At 35.3% G+C, this 21,308-nt stretch overlaps 2 protein-coding genes across 2 annotated transcripts; one reads left to right on the top strand and one right to left on the bottom strand.

Moving 5' to 3' along the window:
- Window positions 1-1,687: 1,687 nt before the first annotated feature.
- Window positions 1,688-8,352, top strand: LOC105204801 (translation elongation factor 2). The gene is made up of 14 exons (XM_011174015.3): window positions 1,688-1,827; window positions 3,126-3,340; window positions 3,430-3,623; window positions 3,999-4,207; window positions 4,286-4,519; window positions 4,616-4,729; window positions 4,913-5,059; window positions 5,236-5,476; window positions 5,664-5,831; window positions 6,107-6,396; window positions 6,486-6,695; window positions 6,775-6,957; window positions 7,055-7,312; window positions 7,719-8,352. Exons 1-14 carry the CDS (start codon window positions 1,825-1,827, stop codon window positions 7,785-7,787), a joined length of 2,535 nt encoding a protein of 844 aa, XP_011172317.1. The 5' UTR covers window positions 1,688-1,824; the 3' UTR covers window positions 7,788-8,352.
- LOC105204893 lies at window positions 8,146-14,399 on the bottom strand. Its single transcript, XM_026137511.2, has 8 exons — window positions 14,213-14,399; window positions 13,355-13,524; window positions 12,361-12,558; window positions 11,981-12,085; window positions 10,999-11,215; window positions 10,283-10,523; window positions 9,432-9,625; window positions 8,146-9,104 (listed from the first exon to the last, which is right to left on the bottom strand). The coding sequence occupies exons 2-8, from the start codon at window positions 13,460-13,462 to the stop codon at window positions 8,977-8,979; spliced, it is 1,191 nt and encodes a 396-aa protein (XP_025993296.1). The 5' UTR covers window positions 13,463-13,524; window positions 14,213-14,399; the 3' UTR covers window positions 8,146-8,976.
- Window positions 14,400-21,308: the final 6,909 nt, after the last annotated feature.

Raw genomic sequence — 21,308 nt, 5'->3', positions numbered from 1 at the left:
TGTCAAATGCAAAACTTAATAATAATCTCTATAGCTTAATTTTTTAATTACTTTAATTAAAAATTTATTAATTATTAAGTTAAAGTATTATATTTTACATAAATAAATTGTAATTTGCAAAATAATTTGAAAAACAAAAAAATGATAAATTTAAAATTTTAACTAGTCCTTAAATTTAATCGGCTGGTCAAGCTAATAGGAAATGTTGAGACCTGATTATGTCAGGTGTTATTTACGATATCGTCGTATAAAAAAAAAAAGAAAAAGAAGTTTTACTCCTAGGCAATACCATAATAACAATGCCTGTGTATTTTACTTCTTGACATGATTAATAAACCATTGAGCCTCCAGCTTCTTCACTCGATTTTCTGCGAGATCCGTCGTCTAAACCAAAAAAATCCGAAGAGAACCATCAATATGACTTAAAGAATCCCACGAACTTTGAAGCTCAATCGCGCTATCAAAGATAAATTATCAGAATCTCGCAGCGTGACGAGTTGTCTTCTGATAAGGATCAGTTTTACGTAATGATCTTTATCACGTTCAATTTTGAACATGTCAATATACATTCGCAATAAAATCGACGAGATGCATCTCACACGTTAAAGTCAAGGTAAATAATGTTTACTGGACGTTACATTGTTATTATGTTACGAAATAATTCTAAAGAGATGTTGCAAGCATTTTAGAATCTGAAGTTGAGGTAATAAAATGGTATTATTTGTAGTAAAACATGTGATTTTCCCATAGAGATATTACATATAAAGTAAAGAAGCTAGCCTCAAAAGTGACCTGTTGATAAAAAAAGACAGAAAACGGTAGCTTTAGTCTATCTCTCTCTTAATGGCGCTAGTACAACAAAGACAAGAATATAGGTTCTATCTTCTCTCTCTTTCTAACGGGGGAACATTTCCACTTACAGATCTGTTTATGGCTCCTCTACTCTATATATAATATCTCTATGGATTTTCCACAGTCATATCATTTATTGATCAGACAACAACGCAAGCATCAATGTGTGAAGATTAGAAATTTATTTTATAAAAATCGTGCTACAATAATTGCAATATTAGATAGCAATTAATACAAAGCAAAATTATAAATTTTCTCGAAAACAGAGTTTTTTTTTACTATCATTATAGACACCATCCTTGCTTACATTTTTTGGGTAATTTTTTCAATGTTACATACAAATTATTTGAAATTCAGTTTTTTCAGAAACTACAAAATAGAAGCCTTGTCAAATGTAAAGCATCAACCTTATACAAAATCTTAATTTTTAGCAATCAAAGACTTTAGCAATATAATGCAAAAAAATAGAACTTCAATAAGTTTCACCTCCAACGCTCCCTTTGATAAATTATATATATCCATAATTTATTACACTAATACCGTTGAAGCGCCGATTTACAGCCGGTTGAACTGCACAGACTAATCTTCTGTTTCCCTCCGAATACTCGACTGTACTTCAGCCTTCAACTAACATCTCTAAATGTCAAATGTTCAAGAATGTTCGACTACGAATTAGATTCACAATCAAAGATTTAACATTTATTTCTCAAATTTTTTTAAGGCTTCTCCTACAACGCGTTATGTATCGGACGCAAAGCAGAATTCGAAATGTGCGCGCGTAACTCGACCACGTATTGGTCGTCGACGTCGCGTCCGGTGCGCAAGCGCGCGCGCCGCCGCAACGCGGCGCTCCCTTCGCGCATAAGAGGCGACGTACGAGCTTGCGGCGGGTAGCTTGTTCTTTCCGAGGGAGTCCGCCATAGTTGGTGCACGTATAATTTGGACCAGGCCCCAGCATCGGACACATCCAAGATGGTATGTAGCTGCGTCGCGATGCCGTCGCGGCGGTCATCGGCCGCGCGCTGCCGCGTACCCGCGGCCGCCAATATTTTTCGCGCAATATCTCTCGCGACCTGAGCACGCCGAGGCTTCCGTCTCGCGGGGCCCTCCCCCCGCGTGTGCCGCGTTCGCTCGCTTGCTCGCTCTTTCGGCATCTCGACGCTGCAACGGCGCGATTACCCCGGATTGCGCAATTCCGTTCGCACGAGATTCGCTCGGGATTCCGGATCCACGGGCGACCCGGATCCAGATTGTTGGCCGCGGGATGGGCTCGGCACGTCGCCGGGAGGACGCGCGAGTCCACGGAACAGCGTTCCCTGCGCGCGGCGTGTTCTCCGCGAGCGGAAATGCGGTCCTCGCAACGTGTCATGGTGCGCCTCGCGTGGCTGCCGACACACAACGTGCTCGGGGTGGGAGGGGGAGGGGCCAACGCGGGCAACGCTTCTCTTCCTTGAGATCCTCCGTAGGCTCTTTTCGCGACGCGATGCTTCTAGGATCGAGAATCTGCGCGCAGGAAAATGCATCGGCCGTCTAGCATCCTAAGAAAATAGTCGCGAAACCGTCTGAATGGACGAAATATGTTTCGCTCGCAGCGTGCTCCAACACGCGGAGCAATGTCCCCAAGGGGGGGCAGCATTGCTCCTGTGGAACTGGCGACGACGATTTTACACGAATTGGAACAAGAACACGTGAAGGAACACCACGGAACGTTGCGAAGAAATCTCTATGATTTGAAATAATGTACATCACGTGTAGAAAGTTGGGACACTGTATTAATACAATTGTATTTAGAACAGTGAATGGATGAATGGATAAATTTTTTTTTTTTTATTTGTGATAAGATACCGAATGTCAAATATTTTGCCATATGTGCGAGGAATGTTTCAATATGGGATCCGATATTATACTTCCCTATCCAAGTCTATCGTAACATCATTTCACCATTGCCAGAATTAAAATGTAATTTAATATTTTATGTGCATCGTGGAAAGAGAAATATTTTTAAAATAATTTTATAGAAATATTTTTTGATATCCAATTTGCGAAAGATTCAGTTCTTCATGTGTTGCAATATGTTGCAATAGTCTTGTGAGAATTTATGTAAATAACAAATTGAACTGTATTACAGGCCAATTATTGATTGTATCATATGTATCTACATTTGTACGCATGAATTTAAATCGTGGATCAATTTTAAACATTTAATAATGATAGTAGATATAACTTGCGGACTCTTAAAACTAGGATATACTTCAGTGGGAAATCTATTGCAGGTTAACTTCACGGTGGACGAGATCCGTGCCATGATGGACAAGAAAAAGAATATCAGAAACATGTCCGTCATCGCGCACGTCGATCACGGAAAGTCAACTCTGACCGACTCCCTTGTATCTAAGGCCGGCATTATCGCTGGTGCCAAGGCCGGCGAGACCCGATTCACGGACACGCGCAAGGACGAGCAGGAACGTTGCATCACGATTAAATCGACGTAAGTCATGGCTCGCTTTCGCTGCCCCATCCGTCTCGCATTAACGTCTCATTGTCAGGCATTAATATCGCTCACTACTCTCCTTCCAGCGCTATTTCCATGTTTTTTGAACTCGACGAGAAGGATTTAGTGTTTATCAAAAACCCCGATCAGCGTGACAAAGATGAGAAAGGATTTTTAATTAATCTGATCGATTCACCTGGGCACGTGGATTTCTCTAGCGAAGTCACAGCTGCCCTCCGTGTCACTGATGGAGCCCTCGTAGTTGTTGATTGTGTATCCGGTATGTATTCTATGATTCTCTTTCCTTTGTTCGTGAGTCAGTTTTTCACCACATGATTGGGCAGATTGATCTTCCAGCACACAAGGGTTACTCTGTAGTATGCCGTTTGGTTTGCATAAACTGATCGGCATACGCTGACAGTGTTGACAGTGCAATGGAAGAAGAGTAAAAAAGCAATTGTATTTAAACGCTGTTAGTGGACCTCTATCCTTATGTCCGTTATTAATACGCTACGGTACAAATGCTACATTGCCTTTTTCAATCATATTTATGATATATTGTTTTATATTTATTTGTAATAATACAATTCTTAAAACAAGCATCAATGATTCTTTGAAATTAGAAAAGTGAATGTAAATATTTGCTTACTTTCAGGTGTGTGCGTACAAACTGAAACTGTATTGCGCCAGGCGATCGCTGAGCGTATAAAGCCTGTTTTATTCATGAACAAAATGGACCGTGCACTGTTGGAATTACAACTTGATAGTGAAGATCTGTATCAAACTTTCCAGCGTATTGTTGAAAACGTTAACGTTATTATCGCAACGTACTCTGACGACGACGGCCCTATGGGTGAAGTTAGAGTAAGTGAAATAAAATCTTTTGGTTTAAAAAAAAAGAATCGTTTTATACACACCATTCAATGTACATTTGTAAAACAGGTAGATCCCAGCAAAGGCTCTGTAGGTTTTGGTTCCGGTCTTCACGGCTGGGCCTTCACCCTGAAACAGTTCTCCGAGATGTACGCCGAGAAATTCAAGATTGACGTGGTAAAACTTATGAACAGACTATGGGGCGAGTCCTTCTTCAATCCCAAAACCAAGAAGTGGAGCAAACAGAAGGAAACCGATAATAAACGATCCTTCTGCATGTATGTCTTAGATCCAATTTATAAGGTAAACTTTCGCAATCTTGAACGTGTAAAACGATATATACCCCTCGTGTTATCACCATAGAAAACATTGATGATTAAAATAAAATATTATTTATAGGTATTCGATAGTATTATGAATTACAAGAAGGAGGAGGCAGACAATCTTCTGCAGAAGCTGGGTATTGTGCTAAAGCCTGAGGACAAAGACAAGGATGGGAAAGCTCTGTTGAAGGTAGATTTCCTTTGATATATAGTGATATATAACTATAATGCATGTAATGATGAATTTTAAAGGTTTTTTTTCTGACGCCTCTTCTGATTTATAATGAGGGAATACTTGGATCTGAGGAATATTTGATGAATTTGTCAGTTTATTCTCTTTGGAATATTTCTTCATTATATACAATTTTTTCAGGTTGTTATGAGAACCTGGTTACCCGCTGGAGAGGCTCTTCTTCAGATGATTGCCATTCACCTGCCATCTCCTGTAACTGCTCAAAAATACCGCATGGAGATGTTGTACGAAGGACCGCTCGATGACGAAGCTGCCATTGGAATTAAGGTACGCGATATATGCTCAAGTTTTTTTGAATACTTATACGCACATACATGATGATATAGATTTCACAGACCTGTACTGATACGTAATGAAGAACGTAGAAATACTGACTTTCAAGAGAAATTATAATGGATATTATTGAGAGAATTTATTTTATTTAATTAAATCGTCTTTCGTAGAACTGCGATCCGAATGGACCACTGATGATGTACGTTTCGAAAATGGTACCGACATCGGACAAGGGACGTTTCTATGCTTTCGGCCGAGTGTTTTCGGGCAAGGTGTGTACTGGCATGAAGGCCCGCATCATGGGACCCAACTTCCAACCAGGCAAGAAGGAAGATCTGTACGAGAAAGCTATTCAGCGTACTATCCTGATGATGGGTCGTTACGTTGAAGCTATCGAAGATGTGCCTTCTGGTTGGTATTAAGACATTGCGATTCTTGCTTTATTTCAAACAGCGCACATGATGATTGTTCTAATCACAGACCTGTTCTGACTTACTTGTGATCGAGATATAGAACGGCCAGCTGAAGCTCAACTAAACGAAATGAAAATGATTCAATCGTACATTCACAAGTTACAATTAGCGGTTTGTTTGCGCAGGTAATATTTGCGGTCTTGTCGGTGTCGATCAATTCTTGGTTAAGACCGGTACCATCACTACATTCAAGGATGCGCACAACATGAAAGTTATGAAGTTCTCTGTATCGCCTGTTGTACGTGTCGCGGTCGAGCCGAAGAATCCCGCTGATTTGCCAAAATTGGTCGAAGGTGTGTAAGTTCTTTTCCAGTTAAATTCATATTTAATTATTAGCTTCTCACGAGATGCATAATAAAATTTTTTTAATCTGTTACTCTTGAAATGGATTATTTTATACTATTTTACTTATAATTTTCCTAAACTATATGATGAGACTAATATGAGCATTGGGTTATGAAGACCTATGATTTGAATTTTTTTCATCTGACGATATATCGACAAACCTCGTTAAATAATAATATTTCTTTCGTGTGTGTATATAATTCAATTGTACTCACTTCGACAGGTCTCAAACGTTTGGCGAAATCTGATCCTATGGTACAGTGTATCATTGAAGAATCCGGTGAGCATATTATCGCTGGCGCCGGAGAGCTGCATCTTGAGATTTGTCTAAAGGATTTGGAGGAGGATCACGCATGCATCCCGATCAAGAAGTCCGATCCTGTTGTGTCGTACAGAGAAACTATTTCCGAACAGTCGAATCAAATGTGTTTGTCGAAATCCCCGAACAAGCACAATCGTCTGTTCATGATGGCTTGTCCCATGCCAGATGGTCTCGCTGAGGACATTGACAGCGTAAGTTTATTTTTTATTCAGGAATTTTTTTTCAACATCACCAGGTACCTTTGTCAAGTGAGAAATTTTTATCTTTTGATATCTTGCAGGGCGATGTTAATCCGCGAGATGACTTCAAAGTGCGTGCTCGTTACTTGAATGAGAAATACGATTACGACGTGACAGAGGCGAGGAAAATCTGGTGCTTCGGACCTGATGGCAGCGGACCTAACATATTGGTTGACTGCACCAAGGGTGTACAGTACCTTAATGAAATCAAGGACTCTGTGGTAGCTGGATTCCAGTGGGCCACGAAAGAGGTAAAAGAAGATTTCTATCTTGGATCACGATACGAATTATTAATATTTAGCGATTATTCACTTATTTCTATTGCTACAGGGCGTTCTCTCGGAAGAGAATTTGAGAGGTGTACGTTTCAATATACACGATGTGACACTACATGCCGACGCGATCCACAGAGGTGGTGGTCAAATTATCCCTACCACAAGACGTTGCCTTTATGCCTGTCTTCTCACTGCCTCACCCCGTATTATGGAACCTGTTTACTTATGCGAAATTCAGGTAAGTTATCAAAGTCTTGTGATGTACATCATTGATTTTACACACGCATGTAAAAAAACCTACAGGGTAATTAAATATCAAAACTGTCTTTTCGTAGTGCCCAGAGGTAGCGGTCGGTGGTATCTATGGCGTGCTGAATCGTAGGAGAGGTCACGTGTTCGAGGAACAACAGGTGGCGGGTACTCCTATGTTCGTAGTTAAAGCGTACCTTCCTGTAAACGAATCCTTCGGCTTCACTGCCGATCTGCGCTCCAATACCGGTGGTCAGGCTTTCCCACAGTGCGTGTTCGATCACTGGCAGATCCTGCCAGGTGATCCGATGGAACTCACCACTCGACCATACCAAGTCGTCCAGGTACATACATCCAACCGTTCTCTCGTACAGTTTCTTCGGTTATTTTTCTATTTCAATATTTGTCTCTTAGCGATAAAACGATCGCTTATTCAATGAAAGGCCCCTGATATAAAGTATCAGGGGCTTTTCATTGAATAGGCGATCGTTTTATTGCTAAACAATTTCTCGATATTCCACCACGTGCATAACTGATAGCGGCGTCGATTCAGTGCGCCGGTATTTTTAATCTCGTGGAAAAGAAAACGTTTTTTAGTTTTGGTGTTCCAGTATCTATTCTGGTTTGCCTGAATAGGGAAACGTACAAATTTTTTTCGTTACAAACAAAACGTTATGGAAATAAATAAGTAATCGCATTTATGATTACAAACAAATTGGCATATTGATAAAAATTTGTTTTTTTTTCCAGGATACACGCAAAAGGAAGGGATTGAAGGAGGGTCTCCCAGACTTGAATGCATACCTTGATAAATTGTAACCTCAAGTCCGCGCATCATATTTAAATACCTATTTAAATATTCGATTAATTCAATTAATATTGCTGGAGCTGTTGTATACAATTACAACATCGGTTTACTATGAATTTTGTTTTGCGCAATCATCCGTGAGAGACACGCAATTATAAATACGAACAAGAGTAATAAAATGTAATTATAACGAAGGAAATACAAAAAGGGAATATGTGGAGTATATCTGCATGTGAAAGTGAGAGGAGGTACGTTTTGTACATTTATTTAATTAAGAACCGTACAAGATCGACCGGTTGCTTTATATTTTTTAGCATATTGGGAATAGCTATGATTGTTATGGCGTTTTTCCGCGCCGATCTTTGTTTAAAGGAAAAAAAAAAATAGAATATTTCTGTAATAATTTACATTGCTTTTTTACTGGAATTTAGTATTTTACGTTATATTACGAATTTTTCAATCGATTTGGATGCGAATGGTTCTCGAAGCTGCTAATACTAAAGAGGAAAAGAATCACAACAATGTACTCATACTACGAAAATATCAAGAAATTAAAGCTGAAATTACGAAATAGAACAGTGGTGAGCACCTTTATTTCCTCTATTTAATAGGCATCAAATATAATAACATTATTACCTAGCGCGTAATTTATTTATCTATCCCGAAATCTGTTACAATGTTATTTTATACTTACAATTTTAACTCTTTAAATCTTTTATAATCAGAAACATACATAAAATAATGATTAAAGAAATCTGGGATTATAAGATAATCGCTCTTGCCCAGTCTTCCTACGTAAGATTATTAATGTAGTTACATTTTCTTCAACAAGGATATTAAGATATCGATAGTTTCTTAATGATAAAATCTCATATAGAAAACAATAGGTTTCATACACAATAAGAACAATAGATCTTTTCTCCACCACACATAATTACTTCGTGGACTTTAATGACGTATGGGTTTTTCTAATTTTGTACAATGTTTCTTTCGAAATTTCAATAATTCTTTACAGCCAGATTGCATCAACTTTCTTACATTTTATTTGATAGATTAAAAATTCTTTTATATATATATATATATATATATATTTTCTTTTAGTTAAAATTGTTAATATTACATGTTATATGTTGTAAAATATGAATGCAGCAAATGCTACATTTTCGTGATTCGTATAAGATTTATTATTTATAAGAGTTATTATTTTGCTTTGCCATTTTGTAAAGCCGCAAAATTACGAAGTTGCATAGGTATTACCACTATTGGCTCGTTGAACTGCGGGATGTCCGTGTAAATAGACCACGTACGTTCAATGCAGTCGAAGATACCTGAAATAGATAAGTCGTAGGTTTGCAAACAATTTCCGAAGTCTTTTGCAAGCTCTTCTTACGCGTTTTTCTTTACATGCATTCGGAATATCGATAGATCTTTGCAATTCTACTAAGCGACTTCTGATTCATCGATCGAAGAAGCGCTTAAGAGAATTAAGCACGTGTTGAGATTTTAATCAGTTTTCATCTCTGGAGACGTAATATCGGGAAATTTTTCAATAAAAATGATGTAATCTCTTGGGCTTTATAGAATGTCACTTTTTGTTTCTAGGTAAAAATATTCGTCAACGTAAAGGAAATAAAAAAAAAAAAAAAAATACATACCAGTGGCAATCGTCTTGATTTCGCCACCGAGACCGTCTTGATAAATCCTGTAATCCTTGCCTGTCTGATCACTAAGTATGTTGATTACATCCTGACGACATTTAACTGGCGGATGCTTCGAAATCGCTTCCGCTCTCCTGATGCTGCTTTCTATGATCCTTCCTTCCACTTCCGCCACCTTTAGATGTAGGTACCTAAAATCCATAGGAAAGAACATTCTTGTTTTAAGAATATTTTTATGTTCGAAATATTAAATATTGAAATGAGATATAGATCGATATATGAAGAAATTTCATATAGTTTTATTAAGAAAACTATTATTATTCGATAATTTTCACGAGTTAAGAGGAAAATATATCGGATAGAAAATATCTTTAAACCAAGAATTTGTTAATTATCAACTTATTATCAAAACAGTCATATTGTGCTCTTTAAATGACTATTGTGATATTGAAATGTAAATATATAAAAGAAATATAAATATTTTGCTGAAATTTAAGATTATCATATTCTTTAAAGAAGATTTATGTTATATATAAGCAAGAATATAATTTCTTGCTTATTTATGAAACGATGATTGTTAAATATATAGAATATATTAGTTTTAATCTGATACTGTTTTGATAATTTGATTTAATGTTATACTGATATTTTTTTCTTACGATTGATTGTATGTGTTATTCGATTAGGTCAATCGTCTGTTTTGCTACTATAACGATTGAAGAGTGATGAGAGTAGGCGAAAGAATAACTTTCTCTAGGTGCGGACAAATAAATAAACATTTTATTTCGCGGTGCGGAATGTTCTGTCTACGCATATGTAAATCAATGCGTAATGTGGGCATCATGTACTTGTTGCAATGCGAGGTATTCTCGCCTGGCTTAATAGTCAGGACGATGAGCTGCGACCGGTTCACGCCTGTTTCAGCCGGGCCCACCTCGACGTTGTGAAACATCCGGTCGTCCTCTTGTGCGAGGAACGTCATGTTCACCGAGAAGCCCTCCGCCGCGCCGTAACCCTCGTTCATCAACGTCTGTTGCGCTTGCACGAAATTCTCCACGCCCAGCAATGCTCGCGTTAGGAAGTATCGCGCTGGGAGTAGTGAAATCTCAATTAGAGGACAAAACTGAATTTTTATATAAAATGTAAGTGTCGTATAAAAGAATCAAACGATGCAAAATGGATTTTTTCAAAGAGCTACAATTTAAAATAATTATCACGGTGAAAAATTTTTCTACGAATTAGAAAATCTCAAAAATACTGAGAACAAATCTACATATTTTTATACAATTTTCATATATGTAAATTCTGAAATATTCTAAAATTTCTCATTTCTCATCCTATAATTTCTAAAAAAATACTTGAAATTTTAAGATATTTCAGAATTCATAAATATGAAATGTAGACTTTCTCAACATTTCTGAATAATATTCTAATTGGTATAAATCTAAATTTTTTTTTAAGTTATAAATTATACAAAAATCTGAATTTATATAAAAATTGTGAAAAATATTTTCACCAGGGTAACAATTAAGTTATGAAGATGCTCCATAAAAACAAAGCTCACGAGTCTTGCCGGATCGTAGAACCGCAGCACTGAGGGTGTTAATGCTGTAAACGAGGCCATGATGGTTGTAACCCATTGTGTAACCCGGTAGGAAACCAGCGTAACTCAACGACGTGAACTTCTCCTCTTTGTAACCCTTCTCAATTACGTGAGCATCCACGAGATACCAGTGATTCAAAGTCTCCCTAAGAGCATCCTCATTGTGACCTAGAATCTCCTGCGCTTACCATCAAGCATACGTCACGGAAACAGAATAAAATCAAATAATGCGTAAATAAAAAGGTAAGAGTAATAAAATAAATCCAAGCTGTAATCGAATAATATAGAGTGAACTAATAGAATAATAATAATTATATACAGAGAATAGATTATATAACATTTCATACTATGCATATACGAGCTTAATATACGAATATTTATGATTTATTTGCGAATTAGAGAGACGATTAAGATAATATCACCACGGTGAGATAACATTTGTAGTTTCGTACTTGTTATATAAGATAATAATCGTGACGTTCCAAAGAGAGATTTGCGGAGAAGGAAGTTGTACTAAATTAATAAATTTATTCCGGTATCATTACTATTGTTTTTTTACACAGAAAATCAAACTGACATCATCCGGCTATAAATATTTGTACATATTTTTTCAACTTTCGCGTTTTATGATTGCTATTAAATCTCGAGATAACGCGGAGTTGCTGCAACAGATAATTGCTACGTGACATATCAATAAAAAATAAAATATCTGTTGGCTGAGTGTGCTCCAAGGAAAATTAGATCTTTTGATTTAATTCTCGATTTCTTTTATCTGATATAATAATTAAATTTGTGATAATAGTTATTATTTTTTCACACATCTTCATTGATGTCGTGTTTAAGTGACATAAAAAGTTAAAATCCGCGATCTCGCTTTGACGAAAGTGTTTATTACACGCCGCCAGGTATGCTATAATTTATTCCGATTTATTTTCACTCTTACATGTCCCGATTGATTGCACATGATGGTTGTACAACCGACTGGAAGTCCATTTCCTTGCATTCCAGTAACGTTCGGAAGAATGTCGTCCAAATGCATCAGAAATAGCTGAAATAGTTGCATTTTAATTTTGAAATCATGTAAATCAAAGCCATTAAAATTATTTAATTTTTATTATTATTCTAAGTCTTGACCTATTAAAACGATTAAAATAACCAGAGAGGAATTTGCAGAGTTGAAAGAAAATGAACTTAATTAATTAATTCTTGATAACAAAAACTCGAAATTAAGTCTCAACTTTGCGACTTTGTCAATTTTTTTTAATGCTGTTAATAATTAATTTATTGTATTTCCAAGATGAATTATTTAACTATTTTTCGTACTTTGTGGAACGGCACGTTTGCTCCGTCTGCCGTTCCCTCGATCTCCCTCAAATATTGCGGAAACTGTTTCTTGACCGCGTCAAGAGTTTCATTATAAACCTTCTTGCCCTCCTCGGTCGCGAATATTGGCAGATAGATTTCGTTCAACGGTCCATAGGCGTCGACAAAGTCTTGAATCATTTTGGCGAAGGTGCGTCCCTAATGCAGAAAAAAAATAGGGGAAAAAGAAAACGCATTTCGCGAGATTTAATTAAATGCGTGGGCGTGATAGATTAACTAACGCCGCGTGATAAACATATATAGAACACCAGGAATGTAATTCCGGTGAACGTCGCACCAATGACCGTTCTCTTTTTCTTTAATCCCTCTATCCAAGTGTTATCTCGCCTCGTACTTGTGTCGATCAGATTAGCTATGCACCTTCTTAAATCGCGATATATCAGAGTTCGTTCCTCCGGATTGGACACGAGAAAAAACTGCATTGCAAGGTGCACTGACTGATTTATGCGCGCTACCCGTATTTCATCCGAGTGTAAGTGTCACTATAAATTACATCACCCGTCGATAGGTTTCATTTGCAATGTGAAAAAGAAAAAACGAAAAAGTGTAATGTAACATGACCGACTTGTCATTAAAGTGACAGTCGAATTTCGAAACAAATCAAATGAATTTGAAATATTTGTTATTACACACTAAATTAATAGACTGTAATTAATACGTCAAAATGACTGATATTATTATAATTCATTAAATATTAAAACAAAACAATTATTATATGTAAGACTAACGCCGAATTACTGAGAAAATAATGAGGCAATTGTCATACAAGATTCTTTCATCAAAGTTTTTTTATCCCCCTTCGAGGACTTTCGAGAGACGGTGAACAGTTTTTAATTCTCCAAAAATCTCGTAGAAAGGCGGCGTTCAATTTGGAGAACCGCGTCGTGCACTGATAAAATAAATAGCCGTCGAATAAATATTGTCTAATCCTTACGATATCAAAGCCGATCTCATAGTGGGTTCCTCGAACGTGAATTATGGGAACGACATTTCTGCGGCCCTTGGTCGTCGACTTGATCTGGCACGTTTCGGTCGTTGCCATGTCTTCGTCAAGGAAAATGAAGGATGTTTCCTCTTCTCTTTAACTTGCTGAATATTTATGCCCTGGGGATTATGTCACAGAACGTCACATTTTATGAAAACGTTCGCTCGATTGTGGGATCAGGTGAATCGAAGCTGCAAGTTAAATCACTGGTCGAAGTGCGAAAAATGATCGTGTCGTGTGTAAATCGTTTACTCGATTCGAACTCAGCAAATATTTCGACAAAGAGTACTACGTCAAGTGATGATAAAAAATATTATGGCAGATGTCCCCATTTATCACGCAAATATATTTGCTGCTCCGTTTCTTACACTGCACTGTTAATCAATAGCGCTGTAAATTATTTCAATGTTAAGCATAAGAAAAAAAAAATTAGGATTGTCAACGGTTTTTACTGATTGAAAAAAAAGTTTGGTAATAAAAATCAAGTCTAGGTGATAACTATCAGGTCGATCAGAAAGTGATCAAGTGATGCGCATTATATTAAGCTTTGAGGAAATAATTTCAATGAAATGTTCGATTAATATAACTAAATTTAAAAACAATTTGATAATCGACTGGTTATTATGTTACTACTAATATAATTACGAATTATTACTGAATATTCGATTGTATTAATCAGACATTGAAATTATTTCACCAAAGCGTGATTATTATCACAAACCTTTTTTTCAGTGTATTTGCGGTTTTTATGCAAGATGACAGCAGAGAGGAAGAACAGAAGAGGGTAAATTCAATGATACTACCTACCTGATTTCTTTTGGGCTCCGCGTCGAGTGGAGAATGAAGAACAATCGCGGTGCCGGACGCGGGACGGTGACCACGGTAAGCAAAATTTCTTATCAAACAACTAACGCACGTGCGGGTAACGACTAACGATCGGCGCGCGACTGACAGCTCGCGGTGTTCGCGAGTAGGAAGACTCGCGAGTGTCTCTTATCTGGCTTTTATAGCGTTTGCATTATCGCTTTGCATTGCACGCGCAGAGGCAAACGCTGCGGGGGCGGCGCGCGCTTACCACGACCAACGATAATGTAAAAAAAAATCGAGAATGAAGATTTACGTATCGCCGAGCGGCATGCGCCGTCGCCCATTACCTTGAGACGATCTCGAAGAAACAGATCCGGGAGACAAGTCGCTGATAACCACTCGAAGAGAAGGGAAGCTCAAGCAAAGCCTATATACGGAGAAAAAGTTACGGTTGCTGCCACAACTGAATAATAATGTTATTTTCCGCCCATCAGTATAAAATGATTGTGGAAAACATAAAACTCTGGAAGTGATCCCTATGGTTGCCCCAACCTTAGTGAGAGTAACTACATATGGATGCTACAATCGTAATAATATTGTTCCTGCAACCATAGTTACATACATACTTTTCAGCAAATGTGCAATATAAAAAAATTTTTTTTAGCTTTTAACAGATCTTATTATTCTTATAGCTTAATAATCTTATTCGTTGTTTCGCATACTAGAACAAAACAAGCGCGCGCTATAGAGCTTTTAATAGTGTTATATTATAGTATTATAGTATATTATAGTATTATAGTATTATATTATATTTAAATAAATATAAAAAAATTAAAAATCTGTTGTTTGCACAGCGACGGAGAGCAATTGTGTGAATTGTATGTTCAAAAATAGAACATACAATCTAAAAATAAATGACGAACATAAAGCCATCAGTCGAGAATGTCTAACTTTTAAGAGAGCGTTACAGGAAGAGAAGAGGAGAGCAGGTTGGGAGGATACAAAAGCAACTACCGAAGAAAGAAGAAATAATTATGTATACAAATGCGCAGAGCTTACCAGTGCACATAGACGAACTGCAGCATCAGGTTATGAAAAGGATAAATCCTGTGATGGTAGCGATGTCAGAGACCAGGCTGATTAATGACATAGAAGACAGTGAAGTAAATGTGCTGGGTTACACTGTAGTTAGATGCGATGCCGAAAATAGGAACACAGAGGGAGTTATTATGTATATAAGACACGATATTAGATATGAAGTAGTATTAATAAAAAAGTTAGAATCAAATTGCTGGTGTGGTGCGATAGAAATGAAAGAAAAATTTTATAAAGGAGTAATAATGGTAATATATCACTCACCAAGCGCATCGCACGGAGATTTCATGAGATTTTTCGAGGATATAGTAGAGGAGTTAATAATAAAGGGAGAATGCATGGTAATAGGAGATTTTAATGTAGACCTTATGACGGACTCGTTTTATGCGAAGAAATTACAAAAGACAATGTTAAGCTTAGGCATGAAACAGCATGTGAACGAACCAACGAAAGTTACAAAAGACAGTCAGACAATTATAGATTTAATTTTCTCTAATAATAATAAAATAGTACAAGTAATTCATGAACCTAAGATTACGGACCGTGGCTGAAAGTAGAGTTAAATGTGAGTAAAAATAAAAGTAAATACAGGGAATTTAGCGTTAGAAATTACAAAGACTTCGATGAAGATGAATTTGTTATCCTTTCTGAGCAAAGAACCTGCATCAAGTTTTGTTTCAAGCTTAAAAAAACTGCTGCAAAAACTCATCGCATGCTTGTGGAAGCATTAGATAAAATTTTAATTTTAATTGGTTGTATGATAAGACTTTTTACTTAATAAAAATTTTACTTTAAATCCAAATGTATTTTTTTACATATATACTTGTAAATTAATTGAAAATATTTTCTACATATTTCTTACTATTTAAAATCAGACCGTATTTGAAACATATTAATTTAACATATTTAAATATATTAAAATATATTTAAATATACTTAAATAATATATTTAAAATATATTTGTAAATCTAAAAAAATGTTTGATTAAATTAATGAAAATAATATGAACATTTTAAATTTGTAATTAAAATATCTGGATTGAAATAAAGTGGTTCTTATTCTTTCAATTCAAAAGAAGTTTTTATAGGTTACATAATCCATTTTAATTCACAGGATTAAAATAACAATTGTTATCCTTTCTTTTTTCAAAATCAATTATATGTTTAAAATATTAACAATTATAATAAAATACATTGGAAATTAAATATGTTTTATTTATCCTTTATGGTTTTGTTACATTTATATAGAACAGATTTTTTAAGTTGTTGCTTGATTGCAGAATAATAGATTTTTATAAATTTGAGACCTTCCTCTTTTTGTAACCATTCAATACATTAGAAAGATTTGTAAGATAAATGTAATACTGGCCTAATAAAACTACATACAAGTATGTACAGTTAGGAGCTAAAAGGCTGCAACACTTCCGTGTCCAAGTTATATCTTGGAATGACGAAATTGACCGGGTGGAATCTCACATAAAATCAAATTATGTAGGTGTTTTCATCATGCACTTTATTCTCTTTATATATACTTGTATGTATACATACATGTACGACATACGTATATTATGAATGTCGCATAATTAATAAATTATTTTGATCATTTTTTAACAGATTATTCATTTAAACGGTGCACCTTCTCGTTCACCAAAAGCAACTCAATTTAATAATGGAAATGTTAATTATGAATTACAAATCTCATCAAGTACCCGAATTTCATGTTTAAAAAAATATAAATTTAAAAACACATTAAATCTGCCAGAACCAGAAAAAGTTAATTTTTCGGAAATTTTGAATACAACAACGAGTCAGTAAGTTTCTCAGGTTTATTAATTTATTATATAAATAAAGAAAGTCAACAACACTAACAAAAACTAATTATACAATACTTCACATTTTTTAATGCATCACATTAACATTTTAATATAAAATAAAATTCTTCTTTAACAATAAATAATTATTATAGTGATAGAAGGTTATATCAAAACAAATTTTGTAACATTATATAATAATAAATTAAATAAAAAGATAGGTTGCAGTTCAATAACTGACGGAAGATACAAATTGAAAGTTCACGTATCAAATTTCGATACAGAAGATTATGATGACTTAAATTTAAAAAAGGGAGATAAAATAAAAATAATAGGAATGATACAAACAGGTAAAGTATAAAAGAAATGAGTACAAATTTATATAATATAAAAAATGTGAAAAAATTTATACACTTTATAAAATTTAAACATTTTTTTTTATTTGTGTGCATCAATTACCATATCTATTTACCAATTTATTAAAATATTTATACTTTTAAGTAAATATATATTTTTTATAATAAATCTACATGATTACATAGACGATTTTTCCTATTTTTAATTTAGTATATTTAGTATTACACACACGCACGCACGCACACACACACACACGCACACACACACGCGCACGCACGCACACACACACACACGCGCGCGCGCAGCTATAACGTAGTAAACAGGAACAACAAAATATTATTATAACACTATCATCCTCGCGATGAATTATGTCACAACCATTATGTCATAGTATTATTATTACACCATTAACCTCATACACTGTTAATCTCACGATGCATGTAACAACAGTTATATCTATCACTGTCAAAACGCAATCTCTACGATGACAGCAGCTCACGAAGTAAGGACAAAGCGAGAACCAATGAGCATTTTGGAAAAGCGGCAACAATAAACTTCGAGAAACTGCGACTATCGATTTAACACAGATTTTTTCAGAAAGGATAAGATTCCTAATTTCCCTAATTACAATTACGCGTTATTTTACAATTTTTGAAAACGCATCGGCGCCGGCGGGATTCGAACCTAAGTTCTTCGGAACAAACACGCTAACTCTGAACTAATCGTGTACTTGTAAAATCGTTAATAAACAGTTATATTAAAGTTGATTTAAACAGGAAGAAATTTGCGTCTTGCGCGAAACTCACTAGCCCTTTAATTATTTAGATATTGTTAGATCTTTTTAATACAAATTATATAAATAATTAAAACCTGTTTCTGCCCATGTTTCATGGACTAGATCAATAAAGATAGTCAAAAGTAACAATTATAAATAGTATCGAAGCATAAAAAAACATTATTGACGTAAAAAGCACATTGCAAAAATCGATTTTGCAACCAATTGTTATAAACAAATTGTTAAAAATTGACTGTAGAGGAAAACTGATTGCGCCAATCGATTTAATGGGAAAAATTATCTAAAGAAGCATATATAACGCTTTCTTAATTATTGTAGTTGTTTAATTATTATAAACAAATTAGTTGCATAATTGATTTTACAATGTTGTCGTGTTGGAACTTAGCAAATGACTGCAAGGCGAACTTGACCTCTTATAACTACTGTGATTCTATTAAAATCTTCCAGCGGAAAACTGAAAAATTCCACAATCTTTCCGCGAATAATTGGTGGAAACACGTGGTTTCATTTTCTATTTATAACGGCCAGCAACGGTAAGAAATTCCACAATCTTTCCACGAATAATTATTGAAAACACGTGGTTTCATTTTTTTACTTAAACGGCCAGGAACGGCGAAATAGAGTGATCCCGCGCGTCACCGCTTCGTCGTTTGACAACAGTCGCTCTCGCTCCCGCTCCTGGGCGCTGTTTCTATTTGCTTATTATCCCGAACAATATATGTATACGCTGCTTGCAGGCAAATACACGCGAGTAATATTTATTGTTAGCTGTGTTCAGAAATTCACTGCCAGTACTGGAAAATCTGTAGTTCACACTAGCAATGTACGTCGGGACGCAGTTTTATATTCTCAATGTATCTGCCAGCGGATATAAATATCTTTCTGACAAAATACGTCGTTTGCCGCGAGTATGATTTTACATAATATGACGTAAGAACTGCTACTGAACTGAAATAAACCTTTAGTGTATCGTGCAATTGTATTCTATAGATCTCACAAACATAGTATTTATTCTGCTGACAATATTAGAGAGATAGTAATAATTCTTTGGTTGTGAAAACCATATTTGAAGATATTATAACTTAATGTTATTTATCCTAAGGACTAAGGGTGCAAAAACTGTAAAGATGATCATAAAAAACAGATGTATTCGATATAATATCAATATAACTAGAATTCACATACATTTCTTTTCCAAACATAGATTATTGTTGTTACACCTATAGTCATTTTTTCCGTGTATATTTAATTGTTATCACTTTGTTCGAATCAAATTTGCTATAGACGATAGCATCGATGATGTGGACATCCATTTCAAGTGAGGCAAACTTCATTTCCTGATCATTTCGTCAAACAAATGATTTAGAAAAAAATATTGGATTAACTGGAGCTTATCTCGAATACTAAAAAAATAATTTAATAGTAATAATCGTACTTGGATGATAGTTATCAAGCTTCGGTGAAATAGTTTTCATTAAATATTCAGTTAATATGAGTAAATATTCAGTAATCGTTTAATAACCGATTATTATTGTGTTTACAATTAATATAATTATTAAATATTACTAAATATTTGGTTATTAATCAAATATTTATTTGGAAATTATTTCACCAAAGCTCAATTATTAGTACCAAAATCTGTTTTCAATGAGGTTCTTTGAAATAATTATGAAACAGTGACATATTTATTTATGAATCTATATCTATTTCTTCGTATTCATTTAAACTGTAAGATAAACGTTTAAGTCCTCAGGTCCTATCTGTTTCCAGCAAAAATTGTTTTCTTCGGAGATTCATCTGAAAAGAATACGATTCGTGTGGCAAAATACAAAATCGATGCCCTACACTTTCAATTTCCAATAAGTCTTCTTCAGACTGTTATTCCAATATGTCTTTTGCAAGACGCGCGTAGCTCTTGCGCATCGTCATCGCAATTGTGATGAATAATGGGAGGAAAAAACGTGCGAAAAACTTGTACCTTGTTTATACGTGCCATCATCGTGGCTAGGAAAGTTAAGGCAGCTCCATTTATAGTTGTTAGATTGTTACAACGACGCGCCTAGATCCGAATAAGTCGCGTTTTTTTAATTTTTTTAATAGAAAGATCTCATTCAAGGTTTGTCCCTCGCGAATATCGCGCTCAAGGTTTGAGAAACGTGTCGTCACGCGTGTATCTCATCATCGTCAATAGGAGTTAACTTATTATAACGCGCGCATCTTCACGGCTAAATCTGGAAGCGCCGAGGCTCGTCCGCCTTTGTCTTTGCAAAATGACTGTCAACGATTCTCATGTAAAAAAAAATCCACGAGAGGAAATGTGTAACAATTACAGAGGCAATTATGCGGCTCGGCTATTTTTTTATCACGAAATAATTAGTCTATCGCGTGCGTGGAGAGATATTTCTCAAGGTTTTAACAAAATGTGCGCTTTGGATGGAAGGTCAACGAAATACTTAAATTACGTATATTCAAAAATACATTAATAATTTGTGTTATATATAAATAAAGGCAATCTATTAGACACTTCGGGATTTATCCGAAGATTTTGTAAAAATGTATGAATTTAATTACGCAACGACATTCGCGCAAAGTTCCGAATTACTGCAAGTTACGTCACGATCCATTGGAATTTGTGTGGCTTCCAAATTCGCTAAATCGATTATCGTCTATTTCACACGGCTTCCGACAAAAGGTCATGCTAGTTCAAAGATCTTGCTCCGCTTACATTGTAGAAACGCGGGTGCGTTGCACGCTTTCATTTTCTTCCTACGTGTTGAATTTCACGTTACGTAAATGCGTATATTAAGTTACGTGTTAATCCCCAATAGAATGAAATAATTAATTATACTGTAATCATCAACTATAGTGTAACACAATATACAATACGATGAAAGCAAAGTGTTATATCATAGAGAGAGGGAGAGAGAGAAATTAACTTTAAAAGAAAAATATTTAGAGATTGTAATTTTAGAAATGTTTCTTTTTAATCGCAAAAGACGCGTGGTAAAGGATCTCTGACCTGAAAGGATTAGGAATAA

This window comes from Solenopsis invicta, chromosome 16, assembly GCF_016802725.1.
Source record: "Solenopsis invicta isolate M01_SB chromosome 16, UNIL_Sinv_3.0, whole genome shotgun sequence".
NCBI classification, from domain to species: domain Eukaryota; kingdom Metazoa; phylum Arthropoda; class Insecta; order Hymenoptera; family Formicidae; genus Solenopsis; species Solenopsis invicta.
This window is presented reverse-complemented; position numbering and strand designations above follow the sequence as displayed.

Excerpts from the sequence above, each read along its gene's own strand:
- LOC105204801 (XM_011174015.3), top strand. Across the intron at positions 5,477-5,663 it reads TATCGAAGATGTGCCTTCTG|GTAATATTTGCGGTCTTGTC; the intron begins GTTGGTATTAAG and ends TTGTTTGCGCAG. Across the intron at positions 6,696-6,774 it reads TCCAGTGGGCCACGAAAGAG|GGCGTTCTCTCGGAAGAGAA; the intron begins GTAAAAGAAGAT and ends CTATTGCTACAG.
- LOC105204893 (XM_026137511.2), bottom strand. The coding sequence starts at position 13,462 with ATGGCAACGACCGAAACGTGCCAGATCAAGTCGACGACCAAGGGCCGC. Across the intron at positions 12,086-12,360 it reads CAAACGTGCCGTTCCACAAA|CTATTTCTGATGCATTTGGA; the intron begins GTACGAAAAATA and ends CAACTATTTCAG. Across the intron at positions 9,626-10,282 it reads AATACCTCGCATTGCAACAA|GTACCTACATCTAAAGGTGG; the intron begins GTACATGATGCC and ends TATGGATTTTAG.